Source organism: Acipenser ruthenus, chromosome 4, assembly GCF_902713425.1.
Source record: "Acipenser ruthenus chromosome 4, fAciRut3.2 maternal haplotype, whole genome shotgun sequence".
Lineage (NCBI taxonomy): Eukaryota > Metazoa > Chordata > Actinopteri > Acipenseriformes > Acipenseridae > Acipenser > Acipenser ruthenus.
The window spans coordinates 98,570,348-98,590,099 of NC_081192.1; the positions used below are offsets into that span (position 1 = coordinate 98,570,348).

At 36.7% G+C, this 19,752-nt stretch overlaps 1 protein-coding gene across 13 annotated transcripts in view; it reads left to right on the forward strand.

Annotated features, from left to right (window-relative positions):
• The window catches only part of LOC117399578 (sickle tail protein-like), a 242,430-nt gene that overhangs the window by 150,690 nt on the left and 71,988 nt on the right, over positions 1 to 19,752 (forward strand). For 10 of the 13 annotated variants that reach the window (XM_059023171.1, XM_059023177.1, XM_059023175.1 and 7 more), the window contains one exon: positions 4,370 to 4,647. In XM_059023171.1, coding sequence (XP_058879154.1) covers positions 4,370 to 4,647 — 278 coding nt within the window. Of the gene's footprint in view, positions 1 to 4,369; positions 4,648 to 14,705; positions 15,080 to 15,129; positions 15,450 to 19,752 lie in introns of those variants that run through there. The other 3 variants (XM_059023176.1, XM_059023178.1, XM_059023180.1) reach the window with 2 other exon arrangements.

Below are 19,752 nucleotides of genomic sequence, written 5' to 3' on the forward strand. Positions count from 1 at the left end.
TGTGCAAAGGCCAGGAACAGATTTTGTTGTAACATGCCAGCTGCCCAACGTTTCAATATGTTGTACATATGTTTCTCAAGGGAGCCTGTGTTTGAATCAAAACATTGGAGGTATTTATAGGTGTTTGACGACATGACAACTACTTGTTATTGTTTATATAGCTATATATATATATATATATATATATATATATATATATATATATATATATATATATATATATATATATACAGACGTGCTCAAATTTGTTGGTACCCTTACAGCTCATTGAAATAATGCTTCATTCCTCCTGAAAAGTGATGAAATTAAAAGCTATTTTATCATGTATACTTGCATGCCTTTGGTATGTCATAGAATAAAGCAAAGAAGCTGTGAAAAGAGATGAATTATTGCTTATTCTACAAAGATATTCTAAAATGGCCTGGACACATTTGTTGGTACCCCTTAGAAAAGATAATAAATAACTGGGTTATAGTAATATTTCAAACTAATTAGTTTCTTTAATTAGTATCACACATGTCTCCAATCTTGTAATCAGTCGTTCAGCCTATTTAAATGGAGAAAAGTAGTCACTGTGCTGTTTGGTATCATTGTGTGCACCACACTGAACATGGACCAGAGAAAGCAAAGGAGAGAGTTGTCTGAGGAGATCAGAAAGAAAATAATAGACAAGCATGGTAAAGGTAAAGGCTACAAGACCATCTCCAAGCAGCTTGATGTTCCTGTGACAACAGTTGCAAATACTATTAAGAAGTTTAAGGTCCATGGAACTGTAGCCAACCTCCCTGGGTGCGGCCGCAAGAGGAAAATCGACCCCAGATTGAACAGAAGAATAGTGCGAATGGTAGAAAAAGAACCAAGGATAACTGCCAAAGAGATACAAGCTGAACTCCAAGGTGAAGGTACGTCAGTTTCTGATCGCACCATCTGTCGCTTTTTGAGCGAAAGTGGGCTCCATGGAAGAAGACCCAGGAGGACTCCACTTTTGACAGAAAAACATAAAAAAGCCAGACTGGAATTTGCTAAAATGCATATTGACAAGCCACAATCCTTCTGGGAGAATGTCCTTTGAACAGATGAGTCAAAACTGGAGCTTTTTGGCAAGTCACATCAGCTCTATGTTCACAGACGAAAAAATGAAGCTTTCAAAGAAAAGAACACCATACCTACAGTGAAACATGGAGGAGGCTCGGTTATGTTTTGGGGCTGCTTTGCTGCGCCTGGCACAGGGTGCCTTGAATCTGTGCAGGGCACAATGAAATCTCAAGACTATCAAGGCATTCTGGAGCGAAACGTACTGCCCAGTGTCAGAAAGCTCTGTCTCAGTCGTAGGTCATGGGTCCTCCAACAGGATAATGACCCAAAACACACAGCTAAAAGCACCCAAGAATGGATAAGAACAAAACATTGGACTATTTTGAAGTGGCCTTCTATGAGTCCTGATCTGAATCCTATCGAACATCTATGGAAAGAGCTGAAACTTGCAGTCTGGAGAAGGCACCCATCAAACCTGAGACAGCTGGAGCAGTTTGCTCAGGAAGAGTGGGCCAAACTACCTGTTAACAGGTGCAGAAGTCTCATTGAGAGCTACAGAAAACGTTTGATTGCAGTGATTGCCTCTAAAGGTTGTGCAACAAAATATTAGGTTAGCGGTCCCATCATTTTTGTCCATGCCATTTTCATTTGTTTTATTATTTACAATATTATGTTGAATAAAAAATCAAAAGCAAAGTTTGATTTCTATTAAATATGGAATAAACAATGGTGGATGCCAGTTTCATGGTGGATTTGTCAGTTTCAAGTTATTTCAGAGAAAATTGTGCATTCTTCGTTTTTTGTGGAGGGGTACCAACAAATTTGAGCATGTCTGTATATATATATATATATATATATATATATATATATATATACAGCTCTCGAAAAAATTAAGAGACCACTGCAAAATTATCAGTTTCTCTGGTTTTACTATTTATAGGTATGTGTTTGGGTAAAATGAACATTTTTGTTTTATTCTATAAACTACTGCCAACATTTCTTCCAAATTCCAAATAAAAATATTGTCATTTAGAGCATTTATTTGCAGAAAATGACAACTGGTCAAAATAACAAAAAAGATGCAGTGTTGTCAGACCTCGAATAATGCAAAGAAAATAAGTTCATATTCATTTTTAAACAACACAATACTAATGTTTTAACTTAGGAAGAGTTCAGAAATCAATATTTGGTGGAATAACCCTGATTTTCAAGCACAGCTTTCATGCGTCTTGGCATGCTCTCCACCAGTCTTTCACATTGATGTTGAAGGTTGTCCTGGAAGAAAACTTGCTTCCTTCTGCTCTGACAATGTTCCCCAACTCTGAAGAGTGGTTTTTCCAGCAGGACAATGCTCCATGCCACACAGCCAGGTCAATCAAGGTGTGGATGGAGGACCACCAGATCAAGACCCTGTCATGGCCAGCCCAATCTCCAGATCTGAACCCCATTGAAAACCTCTGGAATGTGATCAAGAGGAAGATGAATGGTCACAAGCCATCAAACAAAGCCGAGCTGCTTGAATTTTTGTGCCAGGAGTGGCATAAAGTCACCCAACATCAATGTGAAAGACTGGTGGAGAGCATGCCAAGACGCATGAATGCTGTGCTTGAAAATCAGGGTTATTCCACCAAATATTGATTTCTGAACTCTTCCTAAGTTAAAACATTAGTATTGTGTTGTTTAAAAATGAATATGAACTTATTTTCTTTGCATTATTCGAGGTCTGACAACACTGCATCTTTTTTGTTATTTTGACCAGTTGTCATTTTCTGCAAATAAATACTCTAAATGACAATATTTTTATTTGGAATTTGGGAGAAATGTTGTCAGTAGTTTATAGAATAAAACAAAAATGTTCATTTTACCCAAACACATACCTATAAATAGTTAAACCAGAGAAACTGATAATTTTGCAGTGGTCTCTTAATTTTTTCCAGAGCTGTATATTTATTTATTACATATATTTAAAAACAAGGTTGAAAATCTAGCTTTGTGATTGCATTTTCTCTCGTTATAACGCCTGCGTAGATGGTAAAATTGTGTGGAAAATGCATAACCTTTCCAATATTACAACCATAAGAACATAAAAAGATATGAACGAGAGGTTATTTGGCCCATAAATGTTCCCAGAACAGCTACCAGACAGCTCTTGAATAAGCTGCAAAATACATATTATACACCCAACTCTCTGTGTAAAGAACTGCCTTCTGCACTCTGTCCTGCATTTGTCTCCACACAACCTCAACGTGTGTCCAGTGTACATGGTCTCACCAGGGCATTGCACAACCTCATCATAGCCTCCCTTTACCTGCAAAGATAGGTCTAGTTAAGAAATTGAAATGATGTAGAGCAGGTCAGTGTCAGCTTCTATTGGTCGCTCCCAGCAGCAAACTAGGAAAGGAAATCCCAACCAGTATTACATTGTGTTTGACAACCAAATGAACAATAAAGCCTGTCATTGTGGACTCTTATAATGAGAAAACTATTGACCTTCTGACTCATGAAATATTTGCCACACGATAATCCTTGAAAGTGTTCTTTTATTATGCCCTCTCCCTCAGTTGCATTGTTATCTTTAGATCACTCTGCCCAGATTCTGTTTACTTTGGTAATTATACACAGACCTTGGTGATGGATAAACAACACCACATCTTAAAACACTGTGTCCCCTGTTAGTCTGTTGCAATCGTGTTCCATAATTATGTACCACTGTTCCTTCTGTGGTTTCTATACTCCCACCATTCAGCTTAATGATTGCTGATGCTAAAAAACCGACTGATCTTGAAAACATGATGTTTCCTTGTAAATAATCCTCTTGAAACTGCCACAAGTATTTATTAAGTTCCATGTTCCACGACAGGTTTAATGTTTAAATACTTTGGGACCTGGTTGGAGAAATTATTGGTTCAAGTTATAAGGACATGGTTGAAACAAAGATCTGGAGGTTGTGTACACCTGAGGGATTGGTTTGTCAGATAAACCAAGATAATTCTCGATGCTAATTCCTTTGATATGAGACTGCACTTTGTAAAACTATAAACATATAATGAACTGTTATCAGTTTGCCCTAGTTGTGTCAGTTTAATTTCCTGGGAGAATATTACCCTGATCTCATCACCCAGAGGAGACACAGTGATTGGAAGGGAGTTGCACAGGGTGTTGGGAGTTGCTGGCAGTAACTTTGCAGTAATGTACGTGATTATGGTCTTCTGGGGTTCCCTTTGGACTCCAGCTATCTTTACATTTTTCAGACACAGGGTGTAGGGTTTCTTTTTGTTTAATTAGAATCATGTACAACAAGAAAGTCCTCAGTTAACTTTTTTTTCTGTTACAGAACAAGGGAACAGTAATTTACGAATAACATCACCAGAGGATGCCGAACACCTCAGCAAAAAGAAGAGTGGTGCTAGTGAGCGCACTTTGAACACTAAACTTTCCCGGAATATCCCACGAAGACACACAGTAGGAGGGCCGAGGAGCTCCAAAGAGATACTAGGAATGCAGACCTCAGACATGGATAGAAAAAGAGAGGCTTTTCTAGAGCATTTGAAACAGAAATATCCACATCACGCATCGGCCATTTCGGGTCACCAAGAGCGACTTAGAGAGCAGGTAAGACACTTGAAGCTGTTCCATTGTTTACCTTTACATTGTAAGGATACAGGAGGCAGGTTGTTCTGGTGTTTATTCAGGATTATGGAGGAGTTCCTGATAAAGTCAAGGTTTTAAAGCACCATCCATCCATTACTTTCTCTTCTGGGTATGATAATTATCAGTAGATAAGTAATGCAATAAAAAAGCTCAGACTTTAACATTATATTTAGCAATTGTTTCTAAGAGGCACAGAGAGAAGAAAGAAGTTAATCAGGATTCTTCATTTTTTGTAATTATTTATGAATATGCCATGTATGTTTATAGGGATGTAAGTCTTCTTGACATCTCTGCTTAAATTAATGCATAGCAAGAGAATCAGTCAGATCAGAGCAACAGAACTAGCCCAGAGGCTGCATGCTAGGGTTCTGTAAAATACTGCTTCAATGGCTTTTACTCTCCTGTGGGTTAGGGAGGGAAATCATCTGGGGATAGTTTGCCACATCACACTTCAGCTGGCCAAGCAGCTGGGCCTTGCCTCCATGATTATGTATCTTTTGTTACAAAGGTTCAGCAAGTGAAAGAGGCAATTGGCTGGTCGCCTGTTGATCGTCAGCCCTCTTAATCGGTAAGGTGTTGAGCATTGCAGTGGTAAGGCATTTAAAAATTGGTAAAAAATTAACAATAAAAAGGTTACTTACAATAAAACACTGTACTTTACCTATGGGGGTTGGAAGCACAATTGGAAACACCTGCAATACTTTTGTGTACATGAACTGCCTCTCAAAAGTATTGAAACACCTCCTTTTCAATGCATAAACCACTAAGGAAACTGGGGATTATAACCACTAAGCAAACTGAAGTCAATTATGTGCTGCTCAATTATAGCCCCTTCAGTCACTATGCACAAGTGTACCATGTTAAGTTTCCTCTGTATGTATCTATTTTATAATGCATATACCTGTATGTGTTGTTTTTTTTCAAAGTTGTAGAAAGGCAACTTCTCGAACTCCATAGAGTTCACACAAACTGTTTTAAAATATATAAAAACGAAATAAGAAAATTGTGACAAAGGGGTTATAAACGCTGCATCAGTCTGTTGCAAGATATTTCCAGTTGCAAGACTAACTTTGGTAGTGGGCTGGTATAGTAGGTGGTTTCCCCTTCCCTGAATCATTCAGAGACAGTAATAGTGAAGAAGGGTACCTTAAGAACAGTTGAAACGCATTGCATTGCTGTAATGGTTCACCTGCTAGCCCTTTATATTACTGACAGGGTTACTGCAAGCATTTCTAATGTGTGTGTATAGTGTGGTGCCAGGAAACAGAGATAGTCCTGCAAACATACATGACCATGACAGCATAATACAAATACTGTGTTCTAACATGCAGCACAGGCTGGGCGGGATTCAGTGACATTTTTAAGGTCTTTATTTCTTTTATTCAGAGCTATTTCTTGCTGCATAACTTGATATACATTCTCTAGCAACAATATCTACGGATATTTACCAATATGCACTTAAAGCATTGAAATCTCAGCTTCAGACTCATTTTGTTGCTCATACATATTTACAAAAGCATCTACACCTATTAGAATTCGATGGGATGCTTCAGCTCCATCAAATCATACTATACTATAAAATATGGTTAAATAAAATCACCTTCATGCCTTCATTTAAAAAAGAAAAAACATAGATTTTTTTTAACTGGGTATACACATGGTTAAAGATGACATTAATGCGACATTAGTAATAAAAAAGAAATAATTTTTTTTGTCATTCTTTTGCCCACTATCAATTACATTTTTCTAAGGCGCAATCTATATATGTGTGTGTTTTCAGTCTAATGTTAGCACAAGAGTTCAGCATCTGCAATATCTTGTCTGCAATAGGTTTGGAAGATTGAACAGGGCCATAGAACTCCAACTTATACCATAGCCATATAGTCACGTAATAGACGGCCCTGAATTGTACACTGAATATTTTAACAAAAATGTTACTGATGATATTTTGATTTGATCATAAAACCACAACCTAATCAATTTAAAAGTATAAAACATAACAGAAAAAAACAGAAAAAATAAATCTTTCCGTTTCTGTTTTAGTTTCCTGATCAATGTCTTGGTCTAACCACCATCCCTGCAATGTTTTGTTATTGAAAAATGTTAAATTCAACATCAGTCATGTCTAATGGGTGTTTCTGCGTGGGAGTTGTAATGGGAAAATAGATGGAAATTTTTCAAAAACAACATTTCTGGTTTATTTTCTAAGTAATTATTTGCTAACAGTAAATGACTAAAGATACAAAGATATCTGTTTAATATATTTGTTACCATGCTACATAAACCATTGGGTGGAAATGGAAGCATTGTAATGGTGTCTATTTATTACTATATGTTGTTTATGTATAGTGTGTAAAATTAGTTGCTTTAATAAACTGAATACTTTAGCATGGCAAGAACGCAGTTACTATATTAATAGTTACAGTTGCTATACACAAGTTAGATGATAGTTATTAAAATTACAATTAAATCTCAGAATTTAAATTGGGTCTTAATCATAGCATAGAAGAGATGTGTTAATGCGCTGTGCAATAGTTGTGCCAATAATGGAATACTACTAACTGAATTGAAGTTTATTTGTTGAACTACATACTATTAATATTTGCTTCATGTGGTTACCCCTCCTCACTCAACAATGTGTCCACCGGTATCAATAGCTTCACTGTAATATGAATTTAAAGTTAAAACAAAATACATCTGGTGAAAAATACATGATTCTTAACAAAAAAAAGAAAAGAAAAACGTTTCAGAATAACCTTATGGGTTCTTGAAGGGCACAAATCAAAGGCTATGTTCAATATGCTTCCATTTTCTTAGGCACTGGTGTTGATGTATTCAGAGTACAGCGCTCTTCCTTTCAATCTACCTAAACAACAGAGAAACATCTAACTCAGATTTAATTCATTCAAAAGCTAACTGCACTTAAGGCATTCAATGAATAAGTCAATTTAAAACCCTTATCACAAGACAGATAATTCCAGAGAAGAATTGCTTGTAAAGGGTTAAGTATTTGACTCTGGTATTCTTCAATTTCTTTTCTTCTTAATTTTGTTCCAGCACTATGGGTCTAAAGTCAGTGGTAATCTTTTTGCAACCCTCTTTCTTTGTGCAATTAAAATGTTTCAAAAGGGCATATGCTGCACAGCTCAGTGGCTGCATGATCTCACTAATAAAGCTGTCATGTAGGCTGTATTTTGCTTTTTCAGACACTGGCTGACTCCTAGAACTGTAGAAACTGATTAAGTTAACCTTGGCAAGATAAAATGTATACAAATCTCAGTCTGAGTAGGATGAGGGTCGTGTGCCTATTAATATTCTTGTCAGAAATGTTGGTATTCGGATTGCCGCAATCTGTCTAAATACAGCACCCCATTCCAGGAAATGTAAGCAAGTATTTAAAAAGAATAACCATCAGGTTTTAATTGCCACATATTAGTGCTAGCATGGGGCAGATTGACTTGCTCAGGTTCAAAGTTTGCACCACTTTTCTTTAAAACAAATGTTTTGGAATTAGTACTGGTAATTAATAGTTAATAATGTAAATGTATGGGGTTTCAGAGTCCCTTATACACCAAGTCATTTCTTACTCATTTTGTAAAATTAACTGGTCTACAAAAGCTAAATATAATCTGCCCGTATGCCCTTGATCACTGAGTGTATATGCATATATGCTTTGCCAGGGTAACTTATTGTACGCCTTAGATTTCACATCAACAGCTTTATTCTAAAAATGTAATGATTTAATTATGTAGTTTAGGAAGGCCTTTACTAACGTTTAACGTAAAAAGAGCTTTTGTGTGATACGTCCTACATCTGGGATTATACTGCTATTTAGGTTACATTTCCAGTATTTCTTGTGGGGTTTATAGTTACACAGAGGAATGCCCAAAATGCATACTGGTGACCTCATCTGAAAGGTTAATTGCTGAGCTATCTGGTACAGCCAAACTGAGACGGTAGCTTCTAAAAGAAAGTGTTTAAACTCCTGATCCCCAGTGTTTCAATAATAGTTTGAGATTGAAAAAGTTGTGGAAAGAAGAGACAAACTTGTGGTATATCCCTCAAGGGAAAAAATGTGTTTCAGATAGGATTTGCTCTGTTGAATGCAAAACATTATGAGTCTTCACTTTATTCCAGTAAAAGCAGCATACATCAGTTCCACCCTATGGTTCAGGCTGGTGTAACTTTGTTATTTGAGGAATTCTTGTTAAGCATAGAATAATTGAATAATTTAAACATGAAAAGTCAATATCTAATCTTTCTGCCTGTGCAGCTCCCATACACAGACATCGTATACTGATATGTATTTTTGCTACCCACGTTTTAATCAAGGACCGCTCACTGCATGTGGATATTTTGACCACAGGCCCTAACGAAACTATCTTCCTCTTGACAGTGGTTGTAAGTGCTGCCATGTGGTTATTTCAGGACAAGCATGAGTGCTGACCGTCTACTTAGAATTCATCAGTGCATAAGAGGTTATTACACAGAGCAATTGGAAAGCAGAAATCCTGAAATCAAGTATGGTCGTAGGCGTCTTACTGTATAGTGCAGTGATTTCAGTTTTGTGTTCAGGTATTCATTTTGTTCAAGGACTGTGGCCCAGGAATAGTTTGCATCTGGAGTTGTGTGCGTTTGCAGGTTTGTGCTGTCTACAGTGTAAGCTCCCTATTATCTACGCTACATGCTTACTGTTTTATACCTCTTAAGATCTGCCAAAGTTTCAAAGGGATATGTTTAAATATGGTGTAAGAAAAAATAAAATAGTTTCTTTCAGTCAAGACAAGTCATTTTTCATTGTTGAACCAAATGATGTGCATCAGAAAAAGGCTTTTGACCAAACAAAAAGCCATATTTTGTATCGATACAAGACTGAAAAGGGCACCTACTGTACTGTACTGTCACCTCAACAGATGACCTGCATTTGTTTTTTATATGCTAAATGAGTGCTAACCAAATGTTTGAAAATCAATTTTCTTATTAGCAGTAACAGAATTATTACTGGTCTTCCTTTTCCTCTATTGAAGATATTTAGGTTATTTACTTTTTAAACTCCAATTTCAAATATGTCAGCTTTTACAAAAACAATGACTTCATGGTACAAAATCACTTCCTGTATCGTAGCTCAATTTCACTCCAGTGGTCTAGCAGCCATCGAGTCATGTGACCTACCACAAAGGCAGTGATTGGATAGCAGAAGAAAGAGTTTCATATTTTTTTCTACAGCACTGTACTTTAAAAAAAATGGAGTTTCACAAACAAGAAAAAGATATCTAATACAAGAAAGGTGGCACCAGCGGTAAGCTGCGCTAAAAAGAGGTCAAATGGATTTTAAAACCTTGGTTAACACTTTGTGTGGTTCATGAAACAGTTAAACAAACCAGCAATAAACAAGGCCTACGTGTTGAGAGGAAATATTAATAGTGAATAAAGCATTAAAACACATGTGCATTAGTAAGAGAAAGCAATGTACATATCAGAATGAGAATGCTTTGCATCTGTTATGGTATATTTTAAATAAAATGTTAAATGTTGTTATTAGCTCACTGCACACCATCCTATGTTGCAACAACAACTTGAACATTCTCAGTAACTTATTTATAGCTCACGTTTTAAAACCTTTCTGATTTGGGGGGGGGGGCACACCTACCTCTGCTGATTTAAATAATTGAACAAATCAAGTATAATATGATTATGTTGTAAAGGCTCTGCTTGTGTAGTTAAGTGTCCATTATGATATGAGATGTGCGCAAATGCACGTGTACACATTACTGGTACTTTGAAATCAGCAAGTTAGTCAGCGACAATAGCCAAATATTGTCCAGCTCACCGCCAAAGAAAGTTCTATTTTAGGAAATGCAACAATAGCATTTTTCTTTCAACAGGATTACTTCTGTGAGACAAAACAGCATGTGGGTACCACTTAATGTAATTGGTGTGCTATTAGCAACATTTTATTAGAGAAACCTCTGACCATTAAGCCACATATGAAAGTGTAACTCCAGACACTCCAAGGTGATAGCTATTTAAGGCTGGGGGCATTGCACCCTGGAGGTAACAAAAGTCTTCCCTTCCCAAGGCGCATTTCATTTTCCACTATGGCTGAGTCTGCAGTACATATTTAATATATGAATCAGTCAAGAAAATAAGTGAGGCAATTTTTAATAGTAAATACGACTTTATTTTGTTTAAATATAGCTGATACAGCATAAGTAAATAAATAAATACAGTAACAAATAAATAACAGAAAATGTTTTTGAGGTTCATACCGTATAGTTAGCAAAGTTTTTCTCTGTGTCTGTCTGGTTTGCAGACTGCTGCTTAATCCAGTTTATATCCCGACCGTCATATCTGTTTTCGTCGAGTTGTTGAATTTCAGAAAGTCAGATAACGGTGACAGTGATGTTTTAATCACCATTTTAGTGTTTGGAGCATCTTTCTTTTGTAGCATGTTTTGTAATTCATTTTCTGTTCACTCACTATCAGTGTTCAGCCATTTTCTCTTCTGAAGAGTGCAGGGGGGAAAGGCGTTCCTTTGAAAATGGGCGGGACTGACAGTGATGTGAACCAATCACATGGCAGAGGGAGACTATTGACCGGTGGTGTAAGGATGTTAGTTCAATCTATTTTTCCTCCTATGATGAGGTTTTTAACCAATCACACGCCAGGATTTCTGATCACTGATTCATATATATATTGGCTTTTGAGCTATAAACCTTGCCTGTGGTTATTTTCTTAATCAAAGACATGTGCATTTATTGTTTTATAAATGATAAATGAGCATGTTTAAAGCTTTGCATTTTGTATCTGTGACTTTTAAAGACTGTATCATAGTTGAACCTTCATAGTTTGTACAAGCACTGTTTTTCAATTGGAAAACATTTTACCTTACCTGTTTCTCATATTCCAATTTTAGAGAGACCCACCTCCTGCAGGTTTACATGAGCAAAGCCTTTAGTGCAGTGGTTCTCAATCTGTGGTCCGTGGAAAGGTTACATAATTACGGAAAGGAAGCGGCAGCATAGTTTATAGATCCCATTGCAAATCAAACATTTGAGACCTTAAAAACTCAGCTACAGAAGCAGGAATAAAATGTGTTCAAGGAGTATATCTCCAAGTTAAAAAAAGGTCTAAACTCTCTGTCATATATAGTTTTGGAGTGTCTAAAATGTATTCTTTACTGGGGAGTTTCCATGTATTGTGCTCATGTGCACTCAACACAGCAGCTTGTAAAGTAACACACAACAGGCATGCGTTGTGTTGCACTAACATATGGCTGTAGTTGGGTTGGAGGCACAAAGCGAAGCAGAGCCATATTTTAATGCAACACAACGCACAAGCCCCAGAGTGTGTATCCCGCTTATAAAACAGATACAGTTTAAAGAAATGTTTTTATATTTTAAAAATATCAGTTTTATTATATACTGTATCCTTGTGCTTTGGAGAAAAAAAAAAGCAGTCCTTCAAACAAAGTTTGCTGTAAACATTAAACTGGAGGTTTTCAACATTTGTATTGTAATTAATTAATATGAATGAAGCTTCCGTGCTGGTCTCAATCGCTCCGTAACAGAGCTGACCTAACCCGCAATGTTTGCCTTGTTAGTGGCCAAGCATTTAAAAATTCCAGTCATGTATTTTTGTTGATAATGAAAAGATACAGAAAAGGAGGCAAAGACAAAGTTCACTATCCACGCATTACAAAAATACATTATTGGCATTTTTAAATGCTTGCACTACCAGACTATCATTGCAGTTTATGTCAGCACTGTTTAGCGATTGAGACGAGCCGCACGGAGGCTAACATAACAACATTGAGTAGCCTACTCGTGACCAGCCAAATTAAGCACTGAAGCATAGAATCAGTCTTTTTTCCTCTGTAAATTCGTGTTATGAAACATAAACTAGAACCATTCTTTAAAACTCCAATTTTAAAATAACTTTGCTCACAGAAACAGGCCGGCCCATCTATCACATTAAAACAAAGAAAGGTAAGTAATTTTATTTTTTATGTGGTTATTTTTCAGTAAGCTGTACTGTTTATTGTGTGGTCCGCCAAGATGAATAAAAAATTCAGGTGGTCCGCAAACAAAAAAGTTTGAGGACCACAGTACGAGGGGGGCAGCGGTGAGCCGGGTTGAAATAAAAAAAAAATATTAATAATAATTGGGCTTTCCAAATTGGGAAGAAAACCTAGAAAAAATAATTGGCGATTCCAAAAAAAAAAAAAGTGCTACATGAAATAACATTGACTTGTTTTTAGAAGTAGCAGCAAGAGTGGGTCTAGACTTGCTAACTAAAGACTGCAGGAATCAAGAATTACCTGCTGATCTCAATAGAAGTAAGCTGTCATTCAAATACTGCCACCATTTATTAGGAGGTGTTTTTTCAAGACCTTATATTTATTAAAGTATAAAATGTAGGCAAAATAAAATATAGAAAGATAATGTCTAGTCAACACATACCCTAGTCAAAGCAACAACTATTAAAATGTGTAGCCCTAATAATAGTAACAATAACATTTATACAAAATTAAATAAAAATGGTTTATTTCTTGATACCACAATTATTATTATTATTTATTTATTTAGCAGATAGAGAAAGTATAGAGAAAGATAGTTTAAGGGATGTTTTTTTTAGAGTTGGTCAATAATTGAATAATTGAAATGTGTGTTTGTAAGTTGTTTTTTTTCCCTATTATTACAGTAACGTTACCGTACCATGAATGAATACATGAAAGAATGAATTTTGAGCCTATACGCAAAATGCCCATTCTCACACATTGACCAGCCTTCTGGTTAAGAACAGGGCACAAGATGACAACCGGACAAGGTGGTTCTGACCTTAGCTCACAACCAGAGCGGTCTTGAAAATGCACAATTACTGTTGCTGTAGGCAATTTACGAAAATGTAATTATGACGGTTTAATGCTGTCTAAAAATACAACAATAGAACATGTCTAAAAACTGATAGGCCATTGAGTTCATTCATCAGTTGCGTAGCAGTTGACACCTATTACCAGCAAGAGTTTGGATTGCAACTGGTAGCTTGGGGGGACTCTCGAGTGAGAATAATGTATAGGTGCCTCCACTGACTTTTAACAAGGGGTGCGCTGTGCTGGTACCTGACCTGAAAGAATGAAAATGCTAATTCTGGAACTGCAGACAAAGATGTAAACAATGCGAACAAGCTTTGGGGTGCATTGGAGTAGCCCGAAGCAGTTCATAATTCTGAAAAAGTACTGAAAGTTTTTTCAAGTAATCCGGGAAGACAGGAAACAACACAGCAAGGTTTAGTACATCCAATCAGGTATTGCTATAACTCACGTAGACATAATATGGGCTCTTTAACTGTTAGGGAAAAGCAAGGCAGCACCAAGACCTGTCCATTAAAAACGGATCAACCAAGGTTAGTGCATGATTTGGCAAGGTCTAAATGTGTATCATATATAAAATATAAATGACATGTGTAGAAGGCATCAGATGGGTTATGTCATAATTATTACCAGAAGAAATTATGTAAAGAGTTGCCTGCAATTATTTTTTACTTAAACTCAAATTTAAATATTTAGTTATTGGTTAGAAATGACTCTGTATTTTTGGTTGTATGTGTCACCACTTGTGCGCCCTTGTGTTTGTGGCTGCTGGTTAAATATTGTACACATCTGAAATAGTTTGCTCTGAAGAAACTGCAACGTAGACATTACTCCGTCTCCATTGAAGGAGATGTGCAAGCAAAACTGGGTTATGATCCAATAAGCTGCTGCTCGTCCAGTGTTTAGTGAAGCTAATTTAGAAGAGCAGTCAAAACACAAGAGATCAGAGATCAGGGAGGACAGCAGCATGGGAGAGTGCACTTCACCTTTAACACTTTCATGCCCCGCACTGTGAAACCTGGTTTCAACACAGAGGTCACAGTGATTTTGTTTAATTTGGTTTTCGTTAAAAGCCTGACTACCTATTAGAGACAGCTGCACACGTTTCTATAGAATAAAGGGCATTACAAGGTCAACCAAAAGGCAAGAAGGTGTGTATGCATGCAGGTGAACGAGGAAGGGTGTGGTAGTGACTGCGCTTGCACAGGGATCAGTCCGTGTCTACTTCAAATTTAATAACATGGAATGTTCAGTTACTTTCTCTTCTCTGGTAGGAGCATTGAAATAAAGGTCTGAACTACTGTCATATATTACTGATTAAAAAACATAAGAAGCCTATATTGTAAACTATTTCTCACAGGGCTATTGTCAGTAGTTTACACAGTGATTTAATCTTTGCAAAGGAAGGAACACTTGTGCTCCCTACAAACACGCACGAACCAAACGGAAAGCGCTGTTCAGTGCTCAGCCCTCGAGCTCCGAGATCTAAACTCAGCCGAAGCTGCGCTGCGAGTCTGACAGGTAAGTTTGGCAAGCAGCGAGGCGGAGTTACGTAACCATGGCGATCTCCTGATGTCATGGCTAGTGCAGCTCATTTTACATGTGGATGGCTGCTAGGCGTAACATAGGCTGCTTGAGATCTGTATGCAAATAACTGCGTGCCACTCAAAGAGAAAGTAAGGAAGCAACAAATGTAGTTGAGGTATGGAGTAGACTCACCTCATGCCAGGCTTACTTCTGCTGGAATACAGCTGATTTCCTACCAACAAAGCATCGAGAAAAGAGTTACGATCATTATCTCCGCAGCTGTTTAGGAGTGTAAGGGAAGGGAGCTGCTTTGTAGAATCACCTTTTAATAAACTACAGTATTGACGGCACATCTGCTATCGAGGTAAAGTGAAATGTGGTTTGGCTTTGGCTGTTGTTGACGGTGTTTACATGTGGGCGCTTTTTATTGTTATATATATATAGTTGTTACTATTGATGAAAACACAATTAAATTCCAATGAATTGTGTCTCTCTCATTTAGGAATAAGTTACTACTTTGCAGGAAGCATTCGAATGCATGTAATATAATGAAGATATTCCAGGCAGAAAAGGTGGAGTTGTGTTGTTTATTATTTTTTGTTGTTCAGATGAGCGTCGATCTTGCCTGATCGTCTTAATGATTAAGTCTTAACTGTTAATACCTTAATTGTATTAATCTATAGTGTGTGCTGGTGCTGCCAGATTTCTATGGGGGATTCTTTAAAAACGCTTCACGGGGTCCTAATTATTAATTTCTGGAATGTCTTGGATAGAACATTCTTTAGATCTTAATACTTTCATTTAAGCTTCATTTTTTTGTACAGGCTTTATGGTGTTGCAAACATGCTGTGTTCATCTATTTTCACAGATTAATAAATTAAGGTATTAACACGTCAAACGTAATCATTAAGACAACCAGGCAAGATCGACGCGGCTCGGTGATTGCCCGAGACTCTTCAAATGCGAAATTGTTGATTGAGGGAGGAGTTCCACTGGAGGGTTCATCAGCTTTGCCCCGCGTGCCTTCAGAAGTTAAACATTTTACACGACTGGCGCTTTTGGCAGGTTTTGTTGTCATGTACCGATTTGCAGCTTTGCATTAAGACTTTGTTTTATGTCGGTGGGTGTCTTAAGATTTTTCCTCTTTGTAACTGAAACTTCTAATTTTTAAAGTAAATTTAAAAAGCCCTAATTGTTTTAAACAGTAAATAAATAAATCAGTAAAACAACGTCATGATTTGGAAAGTGCAGTACTGTAAAATAAAGCAGAGACTTGTGAACACCTTAATATCTAATGAAATCAATCACACCCTGCGCAAACAACAGCTAGGCAAAGCACTGCTTAGCAATGCAATGTGATACAGTGTGTTCTTTCGTCATGGTTTGGATACACATATAAAGGGGATATCGATTTTGGGGGGTTGGGGTTGGTTCAGCTATAGCACAAATGGCACATATTTGATGGCAATGAATTGTGACCTGTAGTCCTTTAAAAGGGTAGCGCCAGTTTAACCATTTTAAAGGTGGTTAGCTGAAGTGAATAATTTACCTAGCTATTTACACTTGTCCAGATGTGTTGTTTAAAGGGAGGTGTAATATACAGTTTGTGGATTTAAAAAAGCCAAAACTGATCTTTTTTTATGTTAGAATTATTATACGGTATGTGTTATTGCCTGCTGAAGTTGCACATCTCCTGGAGCTAAATAAATACTTTTAGTGTTAAATCAAATATAACGTGGATGCCCGTTATGGAGCTATGAACATGTTTAGATGTTAGAGTAATCATTTGTAAGTGTCTATATTAATTATCAGGAGTGTACAATTAAAAAAAAAAAAAAAAAAAAAGAATTGTTGTCCAAGGGACAAAATGCTAAAAAAATCTACTTGCCCTCTCACTGTCTCACAAATCACACAAAGTAGAATATCATTTGTAGGATTTTGGTTTTATTTAACAGTGAACACGGATCTAGCCTTCTGGCTTGACAGGTTCACTAAATTCTTCAAGATACACAAAAGGTTCCCTTTGACCCCACCCCACCTCATCTCAACACATCTATAACATACTTTAAGGAAATGTTTCATTCAGTGCAGTTTAGAACACATTTGCTAATGAATTTAATAACATACTAAAAGTAGAACTATAATAAGCAACACTTGGGAGTTATTAATACATATTTATACTGCGGAACAGGTTATAAGGCTGTATGGTCCTGGCTCCCATTTGCCCCATAATGCCATTACACTAACACGAGTATTCTCGTTATAAGGCGGAACACAAATATCACAGTCTCTTAACTATGGCTTTCGACTACAGCCTTATAAAGGGGGAGCACGGTATTACTGCTGCTTTGGTGTGCAATTCAGTTATGTAACTGCTGAACCCCAGATTTTTAAAGGACTTGTGTATAACTTGTCAAGTTTCTCTGCATTTTGTACTGTTTTTCTACCAAAATGTATGCAATTATTTACAGTAGGCTCCATCAAATTCTGCAAAGACAAAATTATTTTTTATTTTTATTTTATGTATTTTTTCTTTTGTGTATTTCTATTATATACTTATATGTTTAAAAAAAAAAAAAAAAGTACACCATTTTATAGCTGTTTCCCCTTGTAGCAGGGCGTGTTACTTTGTATTATTATTATTATTATTATTATTATTATTATTGTTATTGTCGTTATGATTTAGTTGTATTTATATGACGGTGAAGCGCCGGGTGTTTTGTTTTTGTATTTATTTAAGAAATGTATTTACGGAGTAGCAGTGCTTTTGTTTTAAAAACCTTGTGGAAATGCGTGACTGTTAGCTGGCGATTATTGAATTAGGTGGCAGTCACGCATAGTAATGCTACCTGTGCAGACTGTGGCCGAGGGGTAATGAGAGAATTGATAGGCAGTTAACCCCTCGGCCAGGATATAAAAGACCTGTTTGAGAGAGAGAGAGAGAGAGAGAGAGAGAGAGAGAGAGAGAGAGAGAGAGAGAGAGAGAGAGAGAGAGAGAGAGAGAGAGAGAGAGAGGAGAGAGAGAGAGAGAGAGAGAGAGAGAGAGAGAGAGAGAGAGAGAGAGAGAGAGAGAGAGAGAGAGAGAGAGAGAGAGAGAGAGAGGACCCATAAACCCATAGGAACAGTGAAGGCAATCTGCCCAGCCTGATCTGTGTTTTATTTATTTTGTGTTCCAGATTTGTTTTTTTTACCTGTTTTATTTTGCTTTGTGAGCAAGTGTTTTTGTGTTTTAAATATTTTATTTATTTGTTGTATTTAAATAAAACGGCAGCCAGCCACGTCTTTCTTTTCAAACTGCAGTGCCTGGTGTCAGTGCTTTAGTTCCTGCTTCTGCCGTGACGTCACCGCCCAGCCACCCTGTCACACCCCTCATCTAACATCTTGTCCCATGATGGCTAAATGGAACACTGGTGCAGCAGAGTGATCCTGGTTTCATACCCCGATGTGTTTTTTTTGGAGGGGGAGGGGGCAACATTCTTTCCCTGCACTACTCTCACTGAAAAATAAATACATACATGAATTAATACATACACACATTGCCATGAGATTTACAGTCTGTGCTTTATTAAAATAATAATAAAATATTGTACAGATAATCTCATATAAGCATTTCATTTCTGTCATTATAAACATATTTGTCAATCTTCATGTTTTAATAGTTTTACAAATCGATGGATTGTGCTTGTCCAGTAAATAACTAATATCACTTCTGTTCAAATCTAATAAAAACAATAAATAATAATATAGTGTACAAAAAATATGTAAATATGGTAAATAGCGAACTAGGTTAGCAACACTAAAATCGTAAAAAAAAAAACATATATATATTTTTTTTGCCAGGGGAAGTTTGTTTTGAAATGCTTTTAACAGTAAACTTAGTGTTTTTTTTTTTTTTTAAACATCCCAAAAAGTACCCGCTTGACCACAAAGTGTTATTATTATTATTATTTTTTTTTAAGTTTACTAGATTGCTGCATTTAAATGTTAGGTTCATGTATTAAGAAAGCAGTATCACTTATTTGCTAATTTACAAAAAATGTAAATAATACCTTGAGTTTAAAACATTAGTCTGCCTTGCCAGAGGCACTCAGGCAGCCATTTCTGTGTTTCTTTGTAACCAATAGAAGGTCAGCTTCTTCCACAGCTAACCAATCAGAAATGATAGGGGTGAGATGTAAACGGTTTTTAAAATGTTTGTGCTTCGGTGCTAGACTTCCGCAAATCCGTTTTCAGAAACTTGCGTGGCTCTCTAGAAATATACCGGGAGTGTCTTTCTAGCAACAGAACGGGCATCAGGAAAAATAAACAAATAAAAAACTACTTGTCCGACGGGGAAAGTATAACGGCAATACTTGTTGTCCCTCACACAAAACGTGTTGTCCCGGGCGTCGGGCGATATGAATTGCACACCGCTGAACTAGCACTGTGCAGTTTTTTAGTGGGAGTTTTTTTTTTTCTCCCTACAAAAGAGGCCCAGGAATAAACTTTATAAACTTCAGTCTTTTTAGTCCTTAATGTATCCATGTCATAACTCAAATACATTTCAAGGTATTTGACAAATGTTTCAGAAAATTTCGGCATTTTTTTCGGTATTTAAGGCCCTAGAGTTTTGCCCAAATATAATAGAATGTTAAATAATACCATTGATTATTATTATTGTTGTTTGT